General features: G+C 34.0%; 1 protein-coding gene across 4 annotated transcripts in view; it reads left to right on the top strand.

Annotated features, from left to right (window-relative positions):
• The window catches only part of cora (erythrocyte membrane protein band 4.1 like coracle), a 230775-nt gene extending 204901 nt beyond the window's left edge, over positions 1 to 25874 (top strand). For 2 of the 4 annotated variants that reach the window (XM_069831604.1, XM_069831606.1), the window contains 6 exons: positions 2827 to 2934; positions 6263 to 6376; positions 12463 to 12591; positions 17113 to 17340; positions 20511 to 20701; positions 22141 to 25874. In XM_069831604.1, the coding sequence (XP_069687705.1) occupies positions 2827 to 2934; positions 6263 to 6376; positions 12463 to 12591; positions 17113 to 17340; positions 20511 to 20693 (762 nt within the window). In that variant the 3' untranslated portion in view covers positions 20694 to 20701; positions 22141 to 25874. The remainder of the gene's footprint in view (positions 1 to 2826; positions 2935 to 6262; positions 6377 to 12462; positions 12592 to 17112; positions 17341 to 20510; positions 20702 to 22140) is intronic. The other 2 variants (XM_069831605.1, XM_069831607.1) reach the window with 2 other exon arrangements.
• The last annotated feature ends 1036 nt before the right edge of the window (positions 25875 to 26910 follow it).

A 26910-nucleotide genomic window follows, 5' to 3' on the forward strand; every position in this document is an offset into this window, starting at 1 on the left:
TTGCATTTTAACAAAAACTGAAGATCTTGCTTGAAACAGACTTGTCATAAGTAGTTGGATCATTTAATCATAAGTTGAGCTGAATTGAAAAAAAAAATGTAAGCCTGTGTACACTTTTTGATGAGAAGACTTAACTAGTTTTCTTCAGAAATGTTTGGCATGTGTTAATAACAAATTTAGATTTACGGAGTGTGTTATTAAAATGCTGTTTGCTAATTCTTCAACCACAACATTGCTGTTTATTTTCTTGATGTGAGAGGAGACAAGTATAGTATACCGTAAAGACATAATCTCTTATAACGCCATAAGACAGATGATGGAAAATGATTCACAAAGATAAATATTGCTACTGGCATGTCTTGGGAGTAAGGAGTTTTTTTTTATTGATTTGACACTGTGTTCATGTGTGTGTTTGAATTCCTCTTGAGCTCATCAATTCGGAAACCTATGAAAATGTTTGTTCTTTCTTCTGTGGCCCTTAGACTCACTTTTTATGTTTCATCCATACACACTGTACAATGATATTTTTTCACCTCATTTGAAAACACAAAAAGTACGATTTAAAAAAGTAACTGAAAAAAATGAGAAAGATATGTTCCTCTACACTACATGTAGAAGTTGCAGCAACATAACTCTATGAGGAGATACTGCACGGCCAGTTGCATGCTAGCCATCTGTGATCCAGTGATGCCTTGGTCACTTCTATTTCCTCTTATCGCTGGCAAACCGAGCTGAACTTGCAAAAAATAAATATGCTTTTCTACATTATTCAACATCTAGATTTTTTATGAGCAACATTATTTTTGTGTTTCGGTCTCCTTTCATTAACTGATAAAAAAAGTTATTCCTCCTTGCATGTCATGTGCAACATTACTTTTCTTGTATGTGGATGATTTATGAAACTTAAAAGAATTAAACAGTAAGTCTGTCACTTCTTCTAACTAAGTAAATTCCATGTCCACCGCTGTGGAGTAATGGTAAGCACATTTGGCTATGAAATGAGTTAAAATCGTGGTTGGGATTTTTTCCGGGGTTTTCCCTCAACCAATTGAAGCAGAATTGCTGGGTAATTTTCGGCATTGGACCTTGGACACATTTCACTATTTTAATTCATCCATACGATAGCCTGGGTTAAGTTCACAGTGCAGCGTAATGTACTTGTACAACAGCACGGCCGTTCGGCTACCCAGTCATTCACAGAATAGGAGTGGTAAGCACAATAAGCCTTAGGCTGCAGTGTAAGCCTTCGGGTCCCTCCGTACAAGAGAGAGAGAGAGAAAAAAAAAGTAAATTTCGTATTTGTTAAATTAAGAGCAGAAGAGGGAGAAAAAACACACACATGTCTCATAGGTGTGCACTGGTGGCATTTGACACTAATAGACAGTTCTTTTTTTTTTTTACAGTGATGAAATTAATACATGAATTATGGTGAAGTGAAAGTATATTTCATGCTGGGAAAAGGAAAAGCCAGTCCAAATACATGCTTCTGAGATTCAGATTGGGAACACAAGGCTGAGATCTTGTTTGTTGGCTGTATATTGCTTTCTCAGTATCTTAGATTTTGTGTTTTATATCCCTTTTGTAGGCAATTATTTATCAAAATTGATCATGTAGCTTGTGCGTAAATGTAGTATAAATCAATAGTTTCAGTTCGAATGACAACAATATATGTCATCTTTTGACTGGCTGCAGACAGTAATGATGTAACTGCTTTTGGAAAGCTTCTCTCTTTAGAAATTGAAAGGAATATCATGATGATTGTTGCTAATGAATTCATGATCTCTAATTTTGGATTGGAAGCAAAAGTAAAAAATTTTCAGAAATATGTTGGATCACTGTCTAAGTGTTTTTACATACAGAATGGCTGATTTGGCTTATGGGTTGGACCAATTCTCTTTGTAAATTAAGAGGTTTTATGTTTAATACAGTTACAAGCTGAACTTATAAAAGGACTTTTTCAAAGCCAACACATGTGAAACCGAAACTCTGAAGTACAATGTCGAAACAAAGCTTGGATTCCCTGTTATACAGTATATTGAACAAGAACTGGCATCTGCAGTTACTTTTAACAAAATAGACTGATTTAAGAGAGGAATAGCATATGGAATACAGCTCTCTCTAGAATGTAACCAGGTTAGGACAGTATATTTTTAGTCATTTTATATTTATTGTCTTGTTATTTTGACATGCCAGGAATCCAAAACAGTTGTATTCCAATTTCCAATAAAAGTTAAAAATTGAATCAAAATAGAGAATAACATTATGGAACTCCATAACAGTCTTGCACACGATTATGATACATTACATGCTACAGTGTATGTATACCCCACGTTACTTTATTGCAAATATCATGCTTTGCGTCCACACCTGTGGAGTAACGGTCAGCGTGTCTGGCCGCAAAACCAGGTGGCCTGGGTTCGAATCCCGGTCGGGGCAAGTTACCTGGTTGAGGTTTTTTCCGGGGTTTTCCCTCAACCCAATACGAGCAAATGCTGGGTAACTTTCGGTGCTGGACCCTGGACTCATTTCACCGGCATTATCACCTTCATTTCATTCGACGCTAAATAACCTATATGTTGATACAGCGTCATAAAACCCAATAAAATAAAAATAAAATCATGCTTTGCAGCGTGTTTTTCCATGCCACCAAATAATGGTGATACCTGTCACTGTGCCTTATGCCAAAGTTTTGATTTTACGTAAAAGAATTAATAATACTAAAATGAATAGTAGTTCAGTAGAATTACTTAACATATGAATACCAGTGCCTTGTCTTCCAACTCAGCTTAACTAATTTCATACTAAAATTATTCTCTTGCCATCTAGGCGGAAGGAATGGATGATGGTCGTTCACCATATGTGACAGCTACAGCAGTGACAACTAGAACAGCCACGACACACGAGGACAAAGAGAAGAATGCCAAGACTAGCCAGGTACATTAGTCCAGCCTTTACCCTCATGTAGATTGAAGGTTATCCTAATTCTCCACATTATGTAAGTTCTGTGGACTAAATCGAGTTTAATTGTAGAAAGTTAGTGAATACAGCATTGACATATACACAGGGAGCACAGAAAAAATGTCTCCTGCTGTTGGTAAATGGCAACATGAGTTAGAACATATTGTACCAAAACTTACCATGCCCGACCATGTACTGTTGCATTGATCAGTTGGTTGTTAAATTGTTGCTGCTATTAATGTTAAGTTATGACTAAACCATCTACTAGGTGAAGCAAAATGTGTAGTGTATTTACATATTGGAACCCTGCCTAGAAGTACATAGCTTATTCTAGAACATCCTCTATTTCATTTGCAATGAATCAGTGGCCCATACAGGTACGTATTCAGGCAATGGAGGCCTTTATCAGTTTAAAGAGTGTTACCCCCATTCAACATTTGTTACGCCAAAGACATTCTCAAAATCATCAGTGCAAAACCAGAAATCATCAGGTTGGCCAAGAACTGTCCGAAAGTCTGAGAATTCAATCTTTTTCGAGCAGATATGCAGCAAAGTCAGCTCTAAGCCTGTTGGCATCTGCAGACACTGGAAATCTGGTGATCACTTCACAGCATATTGGAAGCAGATTTGAAATTCCAATTTTGCGTTATTTCGAAAAATGATTGCTGGCAACAACGAGATGCTGCTTACTCTGCTTGTGTCGGACAAAGCACATTTCCATTTAACCAAATCGGTCAACAAGGAAAACTTCCGGTATTAGTCAGACATCAACCCTCAGTTGCTTCATGAAACCTCACTGCACAGCCCTAAGTTCACAATGTGGTGTGGCATAGCCAGATTTGGAATTATTGGTCCATACTTTTTTGAAGATCCCCATGGCATACCATTTCAGTTATCACAGAACAGTATTTCCAAAAATATTTCACAGAACACCTACATGATAGCCAGCTTAAGAAGACTAGGATATCACGACACTACATGGTTCCAACAAGATCTGGCCACTGCCCATACTGTCAGAATCAGCATAAGAAGATTGCAACAACCATTTCGGCTCAGACTTATTTTGCACTTCGGTGACATCCATTAGCCCTCCAGATCCCCCTTCCTATCAGCTCAAAGAGAGGGTCTTTTTCACTTACCATGGAGAATTATAGGCTGCCATTTATGCTGAAATTGCAGCTATTCTGCAGGACATTCTTACACGTTTGTGGATAGAATTCAGAGGTGACTACAGAATTGTGAAGTAAAGGAAGAGGGGCATTTAGCAGATGTAATTTTTAAGAAACGAGGATCACTTGGCATCAACATAAATTGCACTGCCTACACTATCTTTGCAAATAAACTACATTTCCCCGTTATGCAGACATTCTTTCATAATTCTTAATTCTTTTTGTACCATACATTTTGCTCTACTTTGTACTACTATAAATGTAGTGATGACAATTTTAAAGTATTAAACAAACTTAAAATCTGGCGCCACCATGTCGCAGGAGTTTCGAGATGATAGTGACTGTATGTTACTTCTAGGTTAGTTGTTTCAAAGACCCAAAACGAGTATATAAGAAGACTGTGTGTGTGTATGTGTGTGCGTGTGTTTTTTTTATGTAATTATTACATCCATCAGGTCAGCATTTGAACAGTATGCAGAGTGTCAAGAGTTAGGTAAATTGTAATCAGAATTCTGAAAATACTTGAGTGTAGCCACATCTTCATACTTCCCAACTTGGCACCTTGTGATTTTTTTATCCCTCTTTCCTCTTCTCTATGTGGAAATATGAAAGAGAGGTTTATTTTCAGTAAAGAAAGTTATTGCTTTTCTAAACTCTGTTTCCAGAAATTATTTTACCAGTGCTGGCAGAAGTACATCATAAGTAGTAAGATAGATTACTTTGAAAATACCACAGCTATGTCATCAGTAATTGTAGTATCTTTAGTCCACGACATTATTGATTGAAAGCCATTGTACATAAAACTTTAATTTTGGAGTTTGAAAAAGAGATTGAAAGTCTTTGAATTATATAGGCCTACTGTGCAACCTCGATTCATCATTTTCGATTGGGAGACCAGAAGAAGAAGTATGGATATGAAAAAAATTGGTGTGGGGCCTGTGTAAATGAATAAAGATGGTCACATTTGCCTATGTATATTTACTAAATCAGAGAAACATACATCTGTAATGTTATCATCTCCATTGTGAAGTCCAATTTGAATTAGTTCTTTTTAAGAGAAAATAACCTTCATTCATTTATTAAGTGCTTTCAAACTGGACAATGAACTTTAAATGTTCATGTTTGCTTGCTCTTTTTCGATGATATGAGCATACATAAATGCTCTCATGGACACAAATGTACGAAATGATGCAGTCGTTCTTAATTCTGTACACTTTTCACAGAAAATGTCAAGTGGTACAAAATTAAATTAAAAGATAATAATAATGGTAACAATAAAATGATGCACTGTAGAGGATTGAACACTTTTAGCAGACAGCATGTTCAACTAGAGAAGAGAAATGATCAGCACTAATTGAGGACCATTTTTGCAAAACTTGCTAACTGAAAAAACTAAATTTTACAGAAGAGACAAAACACTGTGGTAAGCAAGTTTTGCTGTATGTCTTACTTATAGCAGAAAGCAAGTTTTAAAAAAACGATCACACTTTGACACACTACAATGAAGAGAATAACCCAATTTTACTAAGACACTTTGAACATCATGTAGAGGCCTGCCTTATGTTAACGAATCCATCTAAATCTCAATTTTGCAAATTTTGCAGTTAGCAAGTTTTGCAAAAACAGTCCTCAATTACAAACAGGTTTTCTAAGCTGGACCAAGCTCTTGCTGTCTTCATAGTTCTTCAAGCTTTTGTTTGGCAGGTAAGACCTGTCTAACCATACTGAATCTGAACTGCAACTTGCTACATCATGCTCCAAAAACATCAACCATTGTTTATTACCAATGCAAGTGTGGTGTTTCCCTTTCATAAAATTGATCAATCTGGAAGTAACATACTTTGCGACTAAAAGTTCTATTAGATGCGGGAAAATGATGAATCAAGGAATGCTTTGTACGGATTTTTTTTTTTTCATACTTTAAATAGGTTAATTAGGGAGCATAGGAGTTGAACATTGGATCTAGGAAAATAATATATCCAGAACGTTAAAATTGCTGAAGTGAGTGTAACTGTAATTTAGTAGTCTCACATTGTGCACACTAACTTACAAGCATGACTCACTTACTGCCTCAAGCCACTAACAACTGCTCAGTGTTGTGACATGGATGTTATGTGTTGTGTGGCGGTAACCAGGTCGAAGAGAAAACTGTGGCGACTACGATGACAACTAGTGCCACTCGGCAAGAGCAGCGAGTGGTGACTCAGGAAGTCCGTGCGACGTCTACAGTGCTTGCCAACGACTCTCAGGTAAAGTGACGTCAGATATTGTAAGGTAATAAGACACCAAACAAATCACTTGGAGCCTCCGCTTCACAAACAAGGTACCCACTGCATTGGACATCAGAAATGAAATCACTGTCTAAATTTACTTTCTGTTCTACATGAAAAGGTCTCTTTACACACTTTTGAAGGCTCATGCTGGACATGAAGCTAGAGCTCTATGCTTTCGTGACCTTGGCACTAGAATGAGGTGGTGTGGTCGGTTGACGACGAGAAAAATTCCTGGGAATAAACTTGGTACCTTCATCCCATAGCAAGTTGCTGTAACTGAATTATCCAACCACCTTGTTTTACATAGTACTAAAAGTTTTCTGAATCTTAAATTTCCTACTACCGGTACTCTTACTTCTTACTGTACTCCAACCACGAGAAAGTCTCCACGGAATGAAACAAAGCGGGGTGATGCTGTGAATGAATGTTAATGTCATAAGGTCACACACGTGGGTACTCGTATCTCTATTGGCTATCTCTCAAAGCACAAACCATAACACATTTTTATACTACCCTAGTTACAAAGTTAGATCACTGTTAATCTCTTGGTCTTTTAATCCCTCCATACAGGAAATAACATATGGAGGAGAGCGTATGATTTTTAAACTGACGTTATAACTCTAATATTATCTATCTACTTCGCTCCAATAGATGATGCAATAGTAAGCACATTTCTTTCACGGTTTATCTCCTGGTTGGAGAACAGTATTTGTGCCCAGTTATTGTTAACTGATTACATAGTAGTATCTACAGAAATCTGTGGGACTTTGAATCTCATGACATCATAGTCTGAAATCTATAACTGAGAGATGGTCTGAAATTTAAATCTGAAAGTGGTCTCCATTTTAAGTTCTATAGGTGCTGTGATATTTGGAAGTTTACTGCATCTCACTTTTTATACTTTATTTTCTTCTTTGTCTGATAGAGGATTCTATTGTGAGATGTCACTAAGAAATGTTTGCATTATTGCTATTTTTAGAATGAAAGGGTATTATTGTCAGTAAATTAATTTACGCCCAAAATAGGAACTGTGTGTGAACAATTCAGTGTCTGTTTTGCGAATTTTGCTTATGACATTAAAGCTATTGAATGTCTCAAGTCTCTCTTCTTAAAATCAGTCACTGTCTGAAGATTCTCTTCATTAATTAATTGGTTTCTGAAGTTCTCTTCATTAATTAATCGAATGTCTTAATGATCTTTTCATTATTCATAATGTAACTACCAAGATCCGGGTCCTTGGATATCTTTTCTTTAACCAGTCGAATGTGTTATGAATCTCTTTAAAGTTCTCTTCATTAATCAGTCAAAAGTTGTAAGGTTCTCTTCGTTAATTGTGGAACATCTTAAGAGTTTTTTTGTAAGTCAGATAAGGTTTTCTTCATTAATCAATTAATGTTCAAACGTTCTCTTAATTAATCAATTGAATGTCTTAAGGATTTTTTCATTAATCAGTATACCTTTATTAATCTATCCAAAGTCTTAAGGCTCTTGTCCTTTATCAATCAAATGTTTTAAGGTTCTTCTAATTGTCACAAACTTATCATGAAGGAATTCTGTCTATGTTTGAATGTTGTGTTACTAAAGTCTTAGAAATGTCCAAATATATTGTCTTTGTTACTTCATTGTATGCAGTTAGCAGTATTTGCACAGAAATGTAAGTCTGACTACTCCAAGGTCAATTTTTAAATAGTGTAGTGTTAATGAAATATGGCAATAATCTTAAGACTACTACTTATGTTGGTACCGGTACACAACGTCACAGCTATACCCATAGAGTGGTAAAAGATACAGAAAACTATTAATACAAATCTTAACAATAATTTACTGGTAGTGTTTCTGGATACTGAATATCTGTTTTTTTTTTTTTTTTTTTTTAATGTTTATAAAGAATATTATGTTCTCCATTTCTGATGGCCAAGAAAAGCACATAACATATGCACTACTCACATTATAACACTTGCATGAGGACATGGTTGCATAACGTGTATGGTGATTGTCGTTTAAATTAATGTTAAAACAATGTCCACCTTTTAATTTTTGTGTAAAACTATGAGTAAATCATTTCAAGAACTGTAGAGCATGGACAGTGTGTAGTTTGCAATAATACACTGTTTTATGTGTGTTGTATTGCACGCCCCCACATTTAGTATCATGTCAGCATATATCAGAGGTACCCTGAATACGAGGAAACTATTTCATAGTTGAAGCCTGACTCAAAAGTTTCTTTTATTAATGGTTTTAGTAAGTACTTTGAAATACATTTTGTAGTTTCTCTTATATATATATATATATATAAAACATCAATCGCATACATTATTATAACAAATTAAAATAGTTGTCACCATCTTTCGTGTCTATTATGTTCAAATTGGACTAAAACCTTAGTTTACTTTGGTATTAATAATGATCACGCTTCCCGTGTACAATTCTTGTAGTTCACTATGCTTAAATATAACTAGCGTAAAAATGTAGTGAATAGGAATCAATTTCTACCTCCCCCTCCTCGCCCAAGGAGTAAATGTAATAATAAGATTCTCTAATTTTTCATTCGTAATGAATGAACAAGCAAATACTCTTAGTATTATTTGTGCTCATTGACCTTAGAAATAAAAAAAATAGTAAAAATGTTATTTCTATTCCCCCCCCCCCCATTTTACATTTCTCTCCATTTTAAGAAACCATAATTGGATATTTAATTAGTTTAGTAATTAAAAAAAGAGCGCGAAAAATTATATAATTGCATTAATTTTAATTTCTTAGAATCGTAAACATAAGATATCTCTTTTGTGTATATATATATATTTTACTGTACTTAAATTCTCAATTTAATATAACAAACACCCATCTTAGTATATGGAAATGACGTAAATTTTGTAACCATACCAGAAAATTTTATTAAAATTCAATTAACACATCCTTTATGGAGTTAATTTGGTGGGATTTAATTGCACTCTCCAAATATCCATGTCTAACCTTAATTTTTTAAACAAAAGTCACGTTACTTTTTTACATACTTATACTGTATGTTTGGTGAAAAATCGGGATTGTTCTTGATTCCTGGTTTTACAACGAAATGCATTCTATTTATGAATAATTTTATACAGGTTTACTGCATAGAGTTATGAAAGATAAACAAGTTTGAAATTTTACCATTATATTCAAATTTATTTTCAAGCTAAAATAATTATTTGATAACTGATCTATATAACATCTATCTAAATGAATTTGGCCTGGGAATATCTTCTATCTTTCAAATGTAAACTGTAATTGTATGGTTAATAATAAAAAAAAAATGTACTACTAGTATGAGAAAAATGATTCTCATTTCTTGAATGGATGTGAGCTTTGCTTCGAAAATTTATTGTTTTATTCACTGTTGAAGATATCAGTGCATGGTTTGAATGCAGTAATATTTGAGCAAACGTGCAACATATTCTTGACATACTTTCCAAAAATTGCTGCTTTTTCTGAATCTGTAAGCTTTGATGATATGAATATAGGAATGATTCACATGATACAGTATGCTTTGAGATGGTGATTCTCATGTTATTCAGAGTAATGCTGAGCTTTGTTTTTGGAAGTTGCGAACTTGATTCCTTTTTCTTGTCCTTTTTAGGTATATGCAGTGAAACCTCATTTTAAACATTTATATAAAGATGTCGTTGTTTCTTGTGATTAATATAGAACTGGAGCTCAATTTGAATAGCTTTCAAAAACTATATATTGCGCCTCAAAACTGTGTTATATAAACATTGTATTGTAAGCTGTATATCAAAATTGTATAATGCGTAAGATCAAGTTTTTTTAATATAAAAGTGTAATCATTCGGTATATGAAGAAAAAGCAAAGTTACAATAGTTTATTAGAAATGCAATACCGGTACCATTTTGTAAGACTTACCTCAGTGAACATCCATTTGTAACAGTAAAAATATTGAGGTACAGAAAATTTATTGAAGCAGAATATCATTTAAAAAATTGGAAAGTTATATTAATTTTCAGTAAATTGTATCCTTGCAACACAATTTTTATAAAAAGACAGAACTCTGCCCTGGAGATAATAAATTCCGCCTGCAGATCAAAATATCCTTGAATTTATTGAATGGTTTTATGTAATTAATACACACATTATGAGGATATGAAAGTTTCTTTTCGAGCATTCTACTTTTCTTCTTGATTGATAAATGTTATTCATTATTGTTCAGAATCAATGTAAATTGTATTTATGAGGTTTTACTGCAACAATAGTGTTTGAAAATGTTCTCTTATACAATTCTAATTTCTAGTTTTGCCACTTAATTCATACTTTCAGATTTTTTTATTAAAAATCTTTCTTCAAATCTTTTAATAATTCATATTATAATATTTTTCTTTGGGTAAGGAAGTGAATACACACTGCCAATTCTTTGGTTTTGTTATTCTCACTTGACTATTCTTTGTAGAAGAAATATGACATCAAGCATAATTTATATACTGATAAATGACAAGAACTGAAAATATTTGCTCTCATTATTAAAAAGTATTGTTAAAGATGAATAAACAATTTTCCCTTTACCTTAGACATGAATGCGGAATTATAATCTTCACAAACATACAAAGAAAATGAGACACCTAGTCTTTTATTGATAAATGTGTCTTCGTGAAACAAGAAAGTGAAAGCAGTCATCTGGAGGACGCTGGTATAAATTTAAAATTAAAACGTGACAGATTTGTGTAACATTTTGTTGTTTTATTCTTGTTGAGAAAGGGAGAAAAAAAGAGGATGAAAATAAAATAGTAGACATTTCTTTGAGGTACAATAGTCATGTTGCTAAGCTCAAGTTATAGGCCTACATTCCCAGAAATAATATTCACACATGAAGATCATTTGTTCTGACTTCGTCTATTAGTTTTGTCTTACAAATTTTAAAACAAATATTTCAGATAAATGAAGTCTACAATATCCAATGCTTTTTTGAGTCTACCTACTGTGAAATAAATGTAACTTTATTTGGGGGGGGGGGGGGGAACTAGACATTAACGTTGTGTTTTGTATGTAGAGGAAAATTTAGTTGTGAAGTGAGATATTCTGTCAAAATGCACTTAAAAACTTTCGGAATTAACTTTTGTCAAAATTATACTGGGAAGCAAGAACGAGAATGGAAATCATAAAAGATTCTGGGCATTAGACTGCTACTGCCACTACTACTACCTGCCCAAGTGGTTATGCTGCAGAGTCGTCAAAACGAGGGAAATCACGTGACAGTTATTTACTTAATGGGGCCCTTTTCTTTAAATTATTTTAAACAGTTTTATAATAAATATGTAGACTTCCAATTCCGTACAGAACATATTTTCAGGAAAGAGCCTAATATCCCAGCCAATAGTTTTACAGAGGGGCCAGCAGAAAGGAGTGGGGAAACTGGTATGCGACATAATCACTTGGATGGACAGTACTACCACTACCCCACAACCACCACCACCACCACCACTTACTTAATTACTTACTTTCTTACTATTTACTACTGACTACATTGTGGGAGAAGATACATGGGGCCTAGGTAGCACTTTACAACAAAAAGGCAAACATTTATTGTTTAAACTTTTATTTTTAATTTGTATAGTATAATGTGTGTCCTCCTTATTTAGCCATTCATTATTTTTTTCATTTTTCAGTCAAGTTACCTTTGCAAGCTCCAAATCCCTCATGTTAGAAATGAAAACTCCCCGTATGCTTGATGTTTATTCCTTCCAGTCCTATTATATGGTACTGTTTGATTAACATCAGTGGATTGCATATATTTTTATGATACAAGAATATATTAAAAACAGCATTTAGCTGCAGAATTGAATGATTTTAAAACTCCTCTATCTTTGCTACAGATTTTCTGAAATATTTCTCTACACTGTGAATCATCTTGCTGCATGTTTTTCAAGCAGTACTTTGCACTTACTCACATCTGACTGGATTTGGGTGGGTAATTATTATTTTATATGGTTGTGTGGCTTTATTCCTACACTCATTGGCGCTGTGAGTTAACTGTTGGCTTTGCTAGCATGTGGTGCTGCTGCTTTGTTCATCAGGTGTTTTCTAGACGCTCGAGTACTTCGAGCACAAGCTCAAACGACTCAGGAACTCCGATTGATCTCCTTGATGAACCACCTGGTGCTAGTGCTGGCCTGTTTTATGCAAACGGTGCAACGGGTTACCAGGTAAAGCAAGAGGCTAGCATATTTCACATTGTATATACATAGTAGATATGTCTTTAAGACAGCCTGCTTTCCTTTGATTTATTCCTTCCTCTTGTTATAACTTTTCTCTACATTAATATTAAGGATGTGCTGTTGTAAATAGCCAGGACAACTAACTTCTGGAACTTAACAACAAAAAATATCTTGAACAGGTGTATAAATCTAAATCGTTTATAATGATGGTCTCCTTTTTAGGCTTTGAAGGCCTACTATGTCCCATTTTTTTGTACAGTCTATTCAAAACATCGGTAGATCAAAAGTAAACAAGCCAGTACCATCTAAATTGGATGTAAAGAAGAATTTATTGGTGTAATGTTTTCGTCTTATTGAGTTTCAACATCGATTTTTGTATTTATTTTTGTAATGGCGGATTATTTAAAAGAAGTTAATTTGGACTCTTTCCATTGCTGGTGAAGAAATAATTTGTTTTGAATATTGTTTCTGTCTTTGTCTTCAGATGTGCAAAACAGAAGGGGGCGGGAAGTGCTTCCTGCTCGTAATGAAGTTAGCTATTTGTAACGTGACATCAAAGAGCAGGATCTCTTTCTCTTTCTATTCTATTTTTTTTTTCACTTGAACATAAATGTAGAACCAGCCTTCGAAATGTTATGAACTCATTTCTTCACCAGCAATTAATTTTTGTACTGTTTGATAATACCCTGGCTAACACTTGCGCGTGCTCTGTCCCTCTTCCTCTCTTTCCCTTCTCCCTTTGTTTCCACCTTCTCTCTCTCTCTCTTCCTCCCCCCTTCACCGCTATCCCCTCCCCCTCTCTCCCTCCGTTTCTCTTTCGTTCTTCCCCTTCTCCTGCATTATCTCTGACCACACTCATGTGATGTCGTGTAAGGCTGGTTTCCCATTTCACTGCATGATTACACTTTTAATTGAGAATATTGATAAGACACGCAGTAATAATCAAAGTTAGCAGGTTACAAGTCAGGCTGACGTTTCCAGTTAGTAAAGCAATCCTTAGATGTTCATTGTTATTGTGCAGTAATATTGCAGGTAATATAATACTATTGCAGACACCTTAAGATGCTCTGTTCATTGTCTGGCAGTTATTGTAATTACTGGATTCTTAAGTATAATTTCCCACAAGACACATCACATTAAGTTTGGATGCATTCTGTAAGCTGTAACTGATCCCTTTATACTTAAAAAAAAAAAAAAAAGGAAGTAGTTGTATTTTAATGAAACCATATCGAGTTACAGAGATACTCCAGTATGCCTAGGTTATAAGCAGATGGTCAGATTTCCTTTCTCCTTGTATCCAATAAATTATGTGGTGTTACATTCATTTGCGAAGTGTCGGGAAATCCTAATGGATGGCTGTGTAATCTAATTTGCATGAGAACTTTGATTTGAATCTCCGAACTTCCATTTTTTTTTTACTTAATTATTTTGCATTCAGTAAATTTTTACATTATCATTATATTGATATTTTAAATTTATTTTCTTGCGTACACTGAACTATGAGTGTTGTAGGTTGATAAGAGCGAGAAATGTGTTTAAACATAGTGATGATATTAAAATTAACAGTAGAAAATAAAGTGGTAATACAGAGATTCGAACTGTAATACTCATGCTTATTAATCTTCATCATTATTCGTTAGACAAATGAGCTGCAACTAATGGATAGAAACGAAACATGACAGGAATACCATTTTAAAAATCGATTTGAAAAAATGGCAGACTGTCTACACTTACAATCTAGATGTATCTATGTCCATTCATCAAGGCCTGCAAGTTGCTAACTATTTCATTAACATATTGTTTTTCCTCTTGGTTAAGTCCCCTTGTGGGTCAATATCCCTTTGTTTTGATTCATGCAGAAATAACGAATGTCTCTATAAATGTGTAATGCATTAGTTTATTTCACTGTGTATAATTCTGCATTATACAGAGTGTTATTGAATGCCTTTCACAAACTCCAGAATTCGTAAAAGGAAAGAATAGATACAAGTTAGGTTAGAAACCCATGTCTTTAGATGCACTAATTTCATGTTGCAAGTTGAAAATGTTTCATCCCATGCCAACACATAAGATCATCTGATGCTGTAATTGGTTTTTGTTTTTGTTATTGTTTTTGATGTTATTGCATCATGTTCTACAAGAGCTGTTCGTAATGGCAGGTGCCAACTTTGCTGGAAACATTGCTCCTGCAAAGCATGTTCTGGTACAGTTTTTAAAATATGCCTGGTATGTGTTGAATTTCTTCTGCTGCTGCCAGAATTCGTGCCACAAAATCTTCTCCAACTCTATGAGAGTCCCATAAGCAACACTTCATGTGATCCCAGAGCGAAAAAGCCATCAGAGTTTAATTCAGTAATCATGAGGGCATGTCATTGCTACGTTGTTCAATCCCAAATGTTTTGAGATGATCTCGAATGTCAGTTATTAAAAAGTGTGAAAGTGCATCTTCATATTGGAATCACAACTTACTGTTGATATTCAGTGGCACAGACTCCACAACTTTAGTAGTTATTTCTTGCATAAAACCAGTAAATGTGATGTTTGAGGCAAGGTGGAAGAAGATAAGGCCCAATCACACTATCGCCAATGATGCCTGCCTACATATTCACGTGAAATATTTACTGAAAACAAACTTTTTCATCTGCAGCACAGAAACAGCATGTCTGCGGGTTCCTAATCAAACCTGTCATCTTTTCTTTCCCCGCTACAAAACCTAGGCATTCGTGATTGATATTAATTTATATTCTGTTCTGTTTTTACTAGGGCCCGAATTTTTAGATCTATTAAAGCTTCATTTTATATTTTTTTATATATGAAATAGACTTGTATAGGTTTTTAGCAATGTTTAGGAATAGTATTTAGAATATAATAGTTGATTTTAAGTATTTTAAACAGCTAGATGTCTACAACAAGGCTACCAATGTTTTGAAATAGACTGTACTTTACTTTGATTCCTTGTCTGTCTATCAGAGTACTGTGGAGGTGTCTATACAGGCTCAACCAACATTTGACCTGCAGATACATCTATCTACAAACCAGGGGAAATTGGTGAATTGAGGAACAGTAATTCTGCAGTTTAGCGTGAGAAACTGAGAATTGCTGCAATTCAATGATATGGGATCTTCTAAGGGGATCCATATTATGGATTTTTATCAGACCTCGAAATTGATTGTCCTTTGCCATTCTTTAACCTATAGTACTTGATCCTAGAAGCAAGTATAACAACCTCTTGCCCCAAAGGCCAAGTTTACGAAGTTTGACAAAATGAAAGTATGGGTCAATCAAATTTTGATTACCAATTCTAGAAGTGCTGGTTTCTTGATATTGTACTTTCACATAGTACACACAACCACCTCTCTTCTGCTGACAAACAGTTTTCGATATATAATTAGCAACATCAGCATCAATGCAAATTGGTTATCAAAAGTTTGTTGACTATATCATGTTGAATTACAGGTTTTTCTATCTCTTTATTACATATCAACAACAAATAATACATTTTAATATAATGATAAAGTATTTGATGCCAATCTTCTTCAATATTTTTACTCTGGAAGATTGCTAAATAATTTCAGGTCTCAAAGAATTCTTACATAAAAGTTATTATGTCTACAGCTTATGACGTGTTAGTGCAGTCAAGCAGTTGTAATAATCAATAATTTAGAGAATATTTTTCCATGGCGCTACTTATTATCCTAACCCTTTTGTGTGGTTCAACTCTGAAGTAAGGTAGTTATACTTATTAAGACGTACAGAGAAGTCTATAAGATTGAGATGCGTTGACAAAGTTTAAGAAAATCTCAAATTAATAGTCCTGGAACACTGGCGAGTATTGAAAAGATAACGCCACAGTTTGATGTAATCATGTTCAGCATCGAAAAAATTCCATAAGTTATAAAGATAATAATAATAATAATAATAATAATAATAATAATATACGTTTTTTTTTAATTATCTTATGAACAAATACAATAACATGATTTTGCTTCATTCTTGATTTGTTCAGTAAATTATTGCTATAAGATTGAGATGTATTGACAAAGTTTAAGAAAATCTAAAATGAATAATCATGGAACATTGGCGAGTATTGAAAAGATAATGCCACAATTTGATGTAATCATGTTCAGCATCGAAAAAATTCCATAAGTTATGAAGATAATAATAATAGTAATAATTTAATAATAATAGTAATAATAATAATAATATACGTTTTTGAATTACTTATGAACAAATATAACAATAACAGAATTTTTCGTCATTCTTAATTTGCCCAGTAAATTATTGTTTTAAGTTTATTCCCATTATAATGTTCATATTCTTAGAAATGAAGGAATAGAATTATGAAATACAGGAATTCAGTAGGAAAATTAGATGTCGTATTTGCTTCAGATTACTTTTCATTTTTCTTTTATTTACTTATGTATTTATTTACTTCGTAGAGATGAGTTAGATAAATGGAATCGGAGATTTTGTTAGGTTAGCATGTAAATGTGTGTTTGTAATCCCCAGCCTGGCAGTGGTGGACCTCAACCCATTGTGCAGACAGAGAGTATGGTGTACAGCGACCCTTCGACCCTCGGAGACCCTGATCTGCACAGTACAACACAAGTTCCGGTGGTAGCAACTGAGACTCGCAAGGTCGCTTTGGAATCCGAGGATGGAAATTACAGTGCCACAGGCGAGATCGTCAGCTCCCAGACCATAAGCAGCAAGACACGAACTGTTGAAACTATCACGGTATTATTTATTCTAAATTGCACAGTGTTTTCTTTTTCTTTTTTTTCCTTTCTTTTTTTCCTTCGTTTCCCCTTTAGTAACTTTCTATCACACTTTCATACTTAATACAATTATCCTTTTCTTTCTTTCTTTCTTTTTTTTTTTTTTTCCGGAAGACAGAAATACGGAAACATACTGCACATATTATTTTATTTATCACATACTTAGAAGTGAAGCAAAATAGTGGAAAATTCATTATAGCTGATTTTTAAATAAATTTCCAGTTTACAGTACTTCAGTTACTTTGGTTTTTCAAATAAGACATTAATTTGCATGTTCATTACTTCCAGTTGCATTGACTCAAGATACTGTAGACTGACAAAATTTGGAATATGGCATGGAATTTATTTTTAAATAGTTCATTTAAGGAGCCCGTGGGCTATGACATTTCGTTTCAGCATAACAGGATATCATGTAATTATTCATTGAGTGACTAGGAGAAATTGTTGTACACATATAGACAAAATACCCAAAACTGACTCTTCAATATCAGGAATGATGGAAACGTATATTTCGTGAAAATTTCGAATTTAATTTTTTACAGCTTTTTCTTTATAGTGTGCGACATAAAAGTCTCTTGACAGATTGTAAAAAAAAAAAAAAAAAGTTCTGTTTTGAAATGATAAAGATAGACATAATAAATTAATTTCATTGAACAAAATTTGTAACAAAACATTTTCTATGCAATACAACACAATCTTATCTGAATTATTTTCAACATTACACACAAATGCAAGAAATGGATATGGATCCAGAAAAGAGGCTTATGTATTGCAACTGGATGACATAATGTTTGTAAATTGACTGAACCTTCCTTGAGAATTTCCTGTTCAGTGATGAATGAAGAATACCTATTCTTTCTGGATGGGCGTGCACCTACACAAAGTTCACGATGCTTATACAAAGAGAACCCAAAATGTTGTGTGAATCCAAAAACGCTGGTGCTCGTAAAAGTTATAGTTATTTTGGAAAATATGCAAGTAAACATTAATAAATTACTAGAGAGCACTGTAATCAAGTTCCTTAATGGCTGAGAATGTGCTTACATTTAGATAGGGTCAGTGCATATTATGCTGCATCCGTTTGTTAGGAACTGTGTAACGTGTTTGATATCCATTGAATTTGGATGAAACAAACTTGTCATGGCCTACATGGTCACCTGACCTCACATCTCTTGACTTTTTTTTCTATGTGGGTTTGTGAAACAGCACGTTTCTCAGACAAAATACTATTTTATAGACAACTTGAAAGGAGGGTTCACAGGTTATCAGCTCAGCAACAATTTTAAGTATGATAGAGGAATATCACAATCAGTAGGACACTGTCTTCAGGTAAATGGAGCGCATTTTGAACTTCTGCGGTGTTCTACTGGTATGGATCCATTTTGGTTGAACTTCAAACACGAGTTTTTAGACATAAGTAGAATAAGTAATAATGTTGTATTACATTTAATAGTCGGACAGCAAGGCAAGACTTGGAGTGGAGTGAAGTGAAGGTGATGGCAAACATTCACAACTGTCTTATGCTCCATCATGGAGTGATATGAATGAATATTTAATAGAACACGTAATTATTACGAGTTTTGTTCCATTTGAAGGATACAAGGGGAAAAAAAGATCGGATCACATTAAGCAAATTTTTGGAAGAGCAAATTTAAATTCTGACCCTGAATGTTCTTTCATACTTACTTACTTACTTACAAATGGCTTTTAGAGAACCTGGAGGTTCATTGTCGCCCCCACATAAGTCTGCCATCAGTCCCTATCCTGAGAAAGATAAATACAGTCTCTACCATCATATCTCACCTCTCTCAAATCCATTTTTATATTACTCTCCCATTTACATTTCGGCCTCCCCAAAGGTCTTTTTTTCCTCAGGTCTCCCAACTAATACTCTATACGCATTTCTGAATTCACCCATACATACTACACGCCTGCCCATCTCAAACATCTGGATTTGATGTTCCTAATTATGTTAGGTGAAGAATACAATGCGTGCAGTTCTGCATTGTGTAACTTTCTCCATTCTCCTGTAACTTCATTCCTCTTAGCCCCAAATATTTTCGTAAGCATCTTATTCTTGAATACTTTTCACAGCCATACATAACAACCAGTAATATAACTGTTTTATAAATTCTAACTTTCAAATTTTTTAAAAATCAGACTAGATGACAAAAGCTTGTCAACCGTACCAAATCTCTCCTTTGCTGTGGTCGCACCAAAGAATCAGTCTCATTCCGAAGCTTATGTTATGGTTTCGTAACAAGCTCTTTTTTTTTTATGGTGATGGGTTGTTAACCTTTCACCCAATCCCCAGGCTGTCTGCGACTGCTTATTCAATATATTTGCAGCTACCCTCCATACCTGGAAGCTGTCTTCTCTATCCACAACCTGAGGACATGCCAATACATGGCATTCTTTCATACAATGCTCAAATCTTATGTGCGTGTTTCAATGGACGCTAATCATTTATGCTCAGTAATATCTCAGATGTTGATATGGATAAATCGCAATATAGCGAATGCCAGTAGGGGAAGTTATCCTCACCCACATGAAATGTGCATTCGACACAACACTCGCCTATCACGTAGTGTGTCTGGTGAGCTAGTAGGGGAAAAGTGGAAAGGGTCGTGGGCGGAGCTTTTACGTTCGCTATATTGCGATTTGCCTGTTGATACATTCACATATTAGTTACCTATTGGTAGTAATAACTGGTTTTTCACTTGTGCTGGACCCCGATCTTTTTTCCCCCCCATACCCCTCATTTATTTTTCATATCTTTGTCATTTCGAAACAGAACTATAGTTTCCATTTGTTAAGTGTCACTCTGTACTTTTACTTTGTATAAAGAGTGAGTGAAAATGAAAGTTCAGAGTTCTAAATTTTCTCCTTAGCTCTTCATTCTTTTTATAACTTGATTTATAAGATGCGAAAGTACTGAATATTCAGAGCTGGGATCAGCTTCAAAGCTAAATAAAGAAACATCTTTCTTTGTGATTGCTTGTATTGTAGGTTTCTGTTGTTTTTTATTAGATTGAAGTAAAGTCACAATCTCCTTTGATTTCCAGTTACAAACTATGACTATTCTATTGTGTTGTGTATTTCCCTCATGTTGGTATCCATTCTTTTCAGTACAAGACTGAACGTGATGGCGTTGTGGAAACACGAGTGGAACAGAAGATCACAATTCAGTCAGATGGTGACCCGATTGACCATGATAGAGCGCTAGCAGAAGCAATTCAAGAGGCAACGGCCATGAATCCTGACATGACAGTAGAGAAGATTGAGATCCAGCAGCAGACAGCGCCTCAGTGAAATCACAAGTGAGTGCAGCTCATTCATATGCTTTCCTCTTCTTTTTTTACTTGGTTATTTAACTATGTTGTATCAACTACTGGGTTATTTAGTGTTGATAAAATTAGTGATAGCGAGATGATATTTGCCGAGATGAGGCCCAAGATTTGCCATAGATTACCTGACATTCACTTTACGACTGGGGAAAACCTCGGGAAAAACCCAAGCGGGAATCAAAACCACGCCCGAATGCAATTTCAGATCAGCAGGCAAACACACTACTTCCTGAACTATTGTCATTGGCTTCATATGTCTTCATAGTGTTATGTTAGATAATGTGACTGCATTGATTACGAAAAAGCTAATGAATATATTTCGGAGTTTTAATTTCATGTTTTCATTTTACATACTCCGTAATTCAACATAATGCTTAATGCACAAGCACTCTGGAAGTTCTGCAGAGTAACTCCTAAACTCTTTTCAGACTGTTCCCATCACGTTGGTTGTCAGTAATATTGCTAAATATAGTGTTTCAGTGGGATATCTCACTTTTTAAGTAGGTCTCCTTGGCAGAAAACTGTGAATGAATGAATGTAACCAATGTAAATGAGAAGTTATCTCTGGGAAAATAATTTGCAGTTACAAGATGTGCTGGAAGTGTCCCCCTTCTCTTGGAGACACATTCTTGCCTGTTTCACCATGTTGTCAGATACACTTCTCAACATATCTATAATTGATATTGTTTATTTCGGCTGTGATGTTTGTCCAGAGATCCTAAATGGTTTGCGGTCTGTTTCTGTCAACTCTTTTCTTAAGATAGCCCTACAGAAAATAATCTGCTGATGTTAAGTCTGGTGATCTTGGAGGCCTCAAGTCAAAAGATAACACGGTCCTCAAAAAGCTGCTGATGTGTGCTGTGGATTCATTAGAAGCATGGCATGTGGCACCATCCTATTGAAAATATCCCTGCATAAGTTCGATGTCTAGCTGCTCCACTAAATCCGTGAAAATATTCTTATACAGATTAGTATTTACAGTTTCTTCAAAGAAAATTGGTCCATTGATCCTATGACCAGATATTGGACACCACACTCCAACTTTTTCTGGACGAAGTGATGTCTCATGGTAGACTTGAGGATTTTGAGAATTTACATAGCCTGAGAGATGAATAGTTACTTGGCAATAATGAACATTATGACGATGTATCAAAAGCAATCTGCCATCTTCCGGTATCCACTGAAACTCCTGATTTTGTGCCTCATTGCAATGTACTTACAATTTAAAAGTCATCTGTGGACGCAGAGTTATAGCTAATTAAAAAATGGGATATCCTACTGAAACATATTGTATTTAGAAGTTATTATAGTCATGATAATGACAAACGAGAAAATTATGAAAGTTAAATATTTTGATACAAATTTTGTGATTTTCAAATGATCTGATCTCAAATATATTATTGATTTTGCAGGTGAGAGCAAATTCATCACTCCCAAACTCAGAATAATGGGGTTAACTTGGTAAGTGGCAAGCTTTGTATGTTTCAGGGATGAAACATGATATGAGAGTATTGCTGCTTGTAACAAAAGCCAGTAATTTCAGTTTGCAAATTACTTTAAAAAGAACAAAGCAATGAAGATTATAAGTCAGCCTGTGGCTTATATTCTCTCGTTTGCATTTTTTATGTTATATGCATTTAAAAATGCATTATTTGTACATTATGTTCTTGGGATGGTAGCACGCGCACATTTACATGCCAAAGGATGGAAATTGATTAATCTTTCAATATCGATGTTGAAAATATGATATATTTATTTTATTGCTGGCATATATTTTACCTGATAATTGTAGAAAAGAGTTTATTTTAATATAAGTGAAATTCTTGTCAGCATGATAGTGAATTTCAGATACAGTACAACTGCTAGTATGAAGAAATTATGATGAAACCTGTTGTAACTGCCCCTTCCCCTCAATTTAAGAGCAGTGTTACGAAGTATTTTTACAGTATGTAGTTAATCTCTTTTAGTGCTGTGTTCAGCTGGATGTATTGTTTTGGGGTGGGAAAAACATTGACAACTAATTATTTCTTTATTAATATATATGTGTAATTTATAACTGATTATAGTGCGTTGTACATTAAAATAGAGTCCTGTTTACTGACGAACTATTACAGATTTTCATATTAAGCTGAAGTATCTAAATTATCTTCAGGTTAAGAAACCAGGAATAGATAATTGTATGAAGTACAATTTCTTTCTAATCACAAGACCGTGGTGTTCAGATAACAACTTGCTCACAGTGTGTTTCTTAGTTGTGATACTACTCAACTTAAAGCAGTGTTTCAGTTTGTAAAATTTGTTCTGTACAAAATATAAATATTTATATATACACACACACACACACACACAAAGTACTTCAACATTATGTATATTGAAAGTTAAAAAAAAATTAAAATAGTATGTGGTGGCAGTCCTGTATGCTGTGTTTATACAGGTTTCATTGTAATGCAGTGTCAGATATCCTGGTATATTTTCATGTTGCTGTTTAACTTTGAACTCGGGGATTAATCTCCAGACAGTGCTGTCTAATTTTATACTAGGGTACAAACTAACAGATCCCTCTTATAGTGTTAGAATATCCATATATAAATATTTTGGGTCTTGAAACAGTAGACATCGGTATTTAAACCTAATCATTTTCTTTCCTGATCTAATATTCCTGCTAAATGTGTAGAGAGACAGAGAGCTTGATATTTTTTGTGTATAGACTTAAAAAATAAAGAAAAAATAAACCTACATTTTTAAGTCGTTAAGGTACATATATTGTGGTTGAAGGATAAAAATAATAATATATAAAAATATAAGTAAGATATTTTTGTGTTTAAGAGAGTACACGATCCGTGAGAAGTGTTTGGCTAACAAGGGCCCCATGTTGATATCAAAATGAAGACTTCGATTTGTATCATAATTTACAATCTGAATTAGGTCAACAAATTCAGTTGTGAATTTAGATACAAAATTTGGTGCTTTATTTTCATATGCCTTAAATACAAAGCTCTTTGAAGCCAGTATCAGTTTGTGGATGATGTGAATGATGCATACCAGAAAAAAAGGGGGGGAAAAAAACTTTTATTTCTTATTTTCGTGTATGTATGGAAGTTCATGCCTCGTGCTTTCATTTGCATTGACACTTTATAGTCTCTCATTCACTCATTTTCATTGCACTCTGAAGACACAGTAGGGCCTATCGTTGCTCTGGAAACTGTTAGATTTCTGTGTGAGTGGTTCAAATATAAAGGGGGAGGGAGAGGGATTCTACCATTAATTGATGAAATTCGTTATAATTCGTCATCATTATGGATGATTTGATTGAGATTCCTGTTCAGCAATTTGTGGCAGCTTGTATATTGTATTGACCAAGCTTTCAGGCATTTACCACTATTCAGCAGAAGAAGAGCAGATCTGATCTACAATTGAATGCTTCAAATCTGTTATTCATTCATCAGAGGAGACCGAAAACGTTTATAGCTAAATATCTATACAGGACACAAGTATGTGTTCACATTCCAATATTTTTGGATATTTGTATCATTTTTCTTAATTGTTTACGGTAGCCTTTATTACCAGGTTTATGCAAACAAAAAAATGTAATTTAAAACATAAACTCTACGTGTTTATGAGTCAAACATATTACATGATCGAGTACATTTCATTCACGTCAATTTCAAGGGTACCAACTGCTCGTTTGGGCAGCTAAATCTTTCATTCCTTTCATCATATAAGTATAATATAGCTACAGATTATTATTGGTAGAAATAATGAGTCTTAATGTTTCAGACTTTGCAGCAGAATCACTTGCATTGTCTGAATATGCCATTTCTTCTATTGCCATCATTCAGATCACCATAAATATGTAAGGAAAAATGCAGTCTTTGCATCTGGCTGTAGTAGTACTTCATCTTATAGTAAAATAAATAAAAAAAAGAGAGACGAAAGAAAGTGGTACAGTAGTTGAGTTGTATTTTTTTAAATAATCTTTATACTGTAAATGTTTTATCTGTATCTGAGATGCATTTTACTTCCTTTCGTATTATTACTATTATTAATATTAGTTTTTATATATAAATATAACAATATGTCATTTAGTTTAGGGAAAAAAGTGTATGTGCATTGTGTTTTGTCATCTTCTTTTAATGTTGCACGAAAGCCTTGCTACATGAGCAGTTATAGATGTATCAACAAGATGGCTGTCACCAAGATGTGTTGACAAGATGGCTGTCACCATTATAATCTGTTGTCAAGATGTTAAATTTGACTTTACAGTACATAAAAAATACAAACTGGGCAGAATTGACAGTTTTTATATAACTTATACGTTCTCGACAATTAATTGGCTTAACTTAAATCAAAATGACATTTTATATTGAAAGCCTGATGCTTGGGTAAAATAAATTCTGCTAAACAAATTTTATGCCACTATAACTTACTGCTTTACATTGCTGTACAAAACTACCACACTTAATATTGTAAATGCATTGAATTAGATATATTTATTTGATAGTAACTGAAAAGTAGACCTGCCTGCAATTTTTTTTTTTTGTAAAAAAAATTTATACAGGTAGTAAATTTGTGCTTGAATATTAATGGAAACATATCACTTGATTGTTTCCACTTGTTGTGCTTGGGAATAAGTCATCTATAATATACGGACAACTGCTTTTTTTTATTATTCCTACAAAAACAGGAAATTTTAATGAGTGAGAGGTTTGTAAATTGAGGTCAGAATATGGGTGTGACAATAAGAATCCAAAATAAAGATTTATGCACATGATGGCAGCTATTGATCAGTGTGGGTGTTATCGCCTACCTACTGTGGAAGTACCAGTAATATTACTTTCTTGTTCTGCCCATCTATCAGTAAAAAAAAAAAAAATGGTGGCTTTCCATATTATGAATGAACCCTAGTATTTGTCTAGGAGTAAGAAATGTTCAGAATCTGTTAATTTTTTTTTTTTCTATTTTTTTTTCCTCTTTTTTTTTTGCTTATTGTGAGAAAACATAAGTTACAAATGTGGTTATTTTTTATGTTTGAAAACAAGCATACATAATGCACATTGGGGAAGAAGTTAAAACAAAAAAAATGCTAGTGTATTGTAAGTGCTTAAAGAGGTAAATAAAACTTCACCTTTTATATAAAAAATGTAAATTGAGAAGATATTAAATTACACCTTATTAACAAGCATCATAAATGAATAACTATATATATACATTATAGTTATTCATTAAATCTTGTTTCCCATTTTTTTTTTAATAAAGTTTCATTTTTTCATCCCTACTTCCAAAGTTGTGCAATTGATGATGATGATGATGATGATGATGATGGTGAAAAATAATGACTATATATTAAGAGCAGAAAGTTAGTTCAAATCATGAAGTAGCTTAGAAGTCAACAATAAAACAGTAAGAATTCGTATGTAGAACTTGATATGTTGTAAAAGGTCATTAATATTTGAACGTGAATAATTTATGTTATATTTCTTATTTCTGTAAATTCCACAAAAACAAATCAATAACATTATATACGTGGAACATTTCAAGTGAGCACCTATTTGGGAAAAATGTTTGTTACCATTTTTCTGTAATAGGCCTACTCTATGCTCATCTTGCTCCTCCTCGCCGGGAGTATGCCGATGCAATCTGCAATATATCATTGTTCCTCAGCAGCAGTGGGCCAGTGCAACCCACAACATATCATTATTGGGAGAAAAGTTGATTGATATCACTGTATACATATATGCATTATATTCAAGATATTGTAATAATAGGTTGAGCAGAAAATGCTGCATTAATTGCGATATTCATTAAAAGTTCAAGTTCTTTGCTTTATGGTGATGCATCTGGCAGTGACTTGCGATTATTTGAAATGCACAACCACTTAAATATTTAAACAACCTCCCTTAAATATATATGCAGTTACATTGTCAGACTCCAAAGCAGCTATTCTATCAATCGTCTCTAAACACACACCTTCATCTCAAACAGCAGAAATAACTAAAATGCTTTCTCAATTAATATCACTCAATAAAAGAATTGTATTCCAATGGATACCATCCCATTGTGGAATCCTGGGAAACGAGAATGCGGATGCTTTAGCAAAGAAGGGCAGCACTGCTACTTACAGACCTGTTACTAAATCTACGTATTACTCTGTGAAGAGATTTATTAAATCTACATACTTAGAC

This window comes from Periplaneta americana, chromosome 7 (genome assembly GCF_040183065.1).
Source record: "Periplaneta americana isolate PAMFEO1 chromosome 7, P.americana_PAMFEO1_priV1, whole genome shotgun sequence".
Lineage (NCBI taxonomy): Eukaryota > Metazoa > Arthropoda > Insecta > Blattodea > Blattidae > Periplaneta > Periplaneta americana.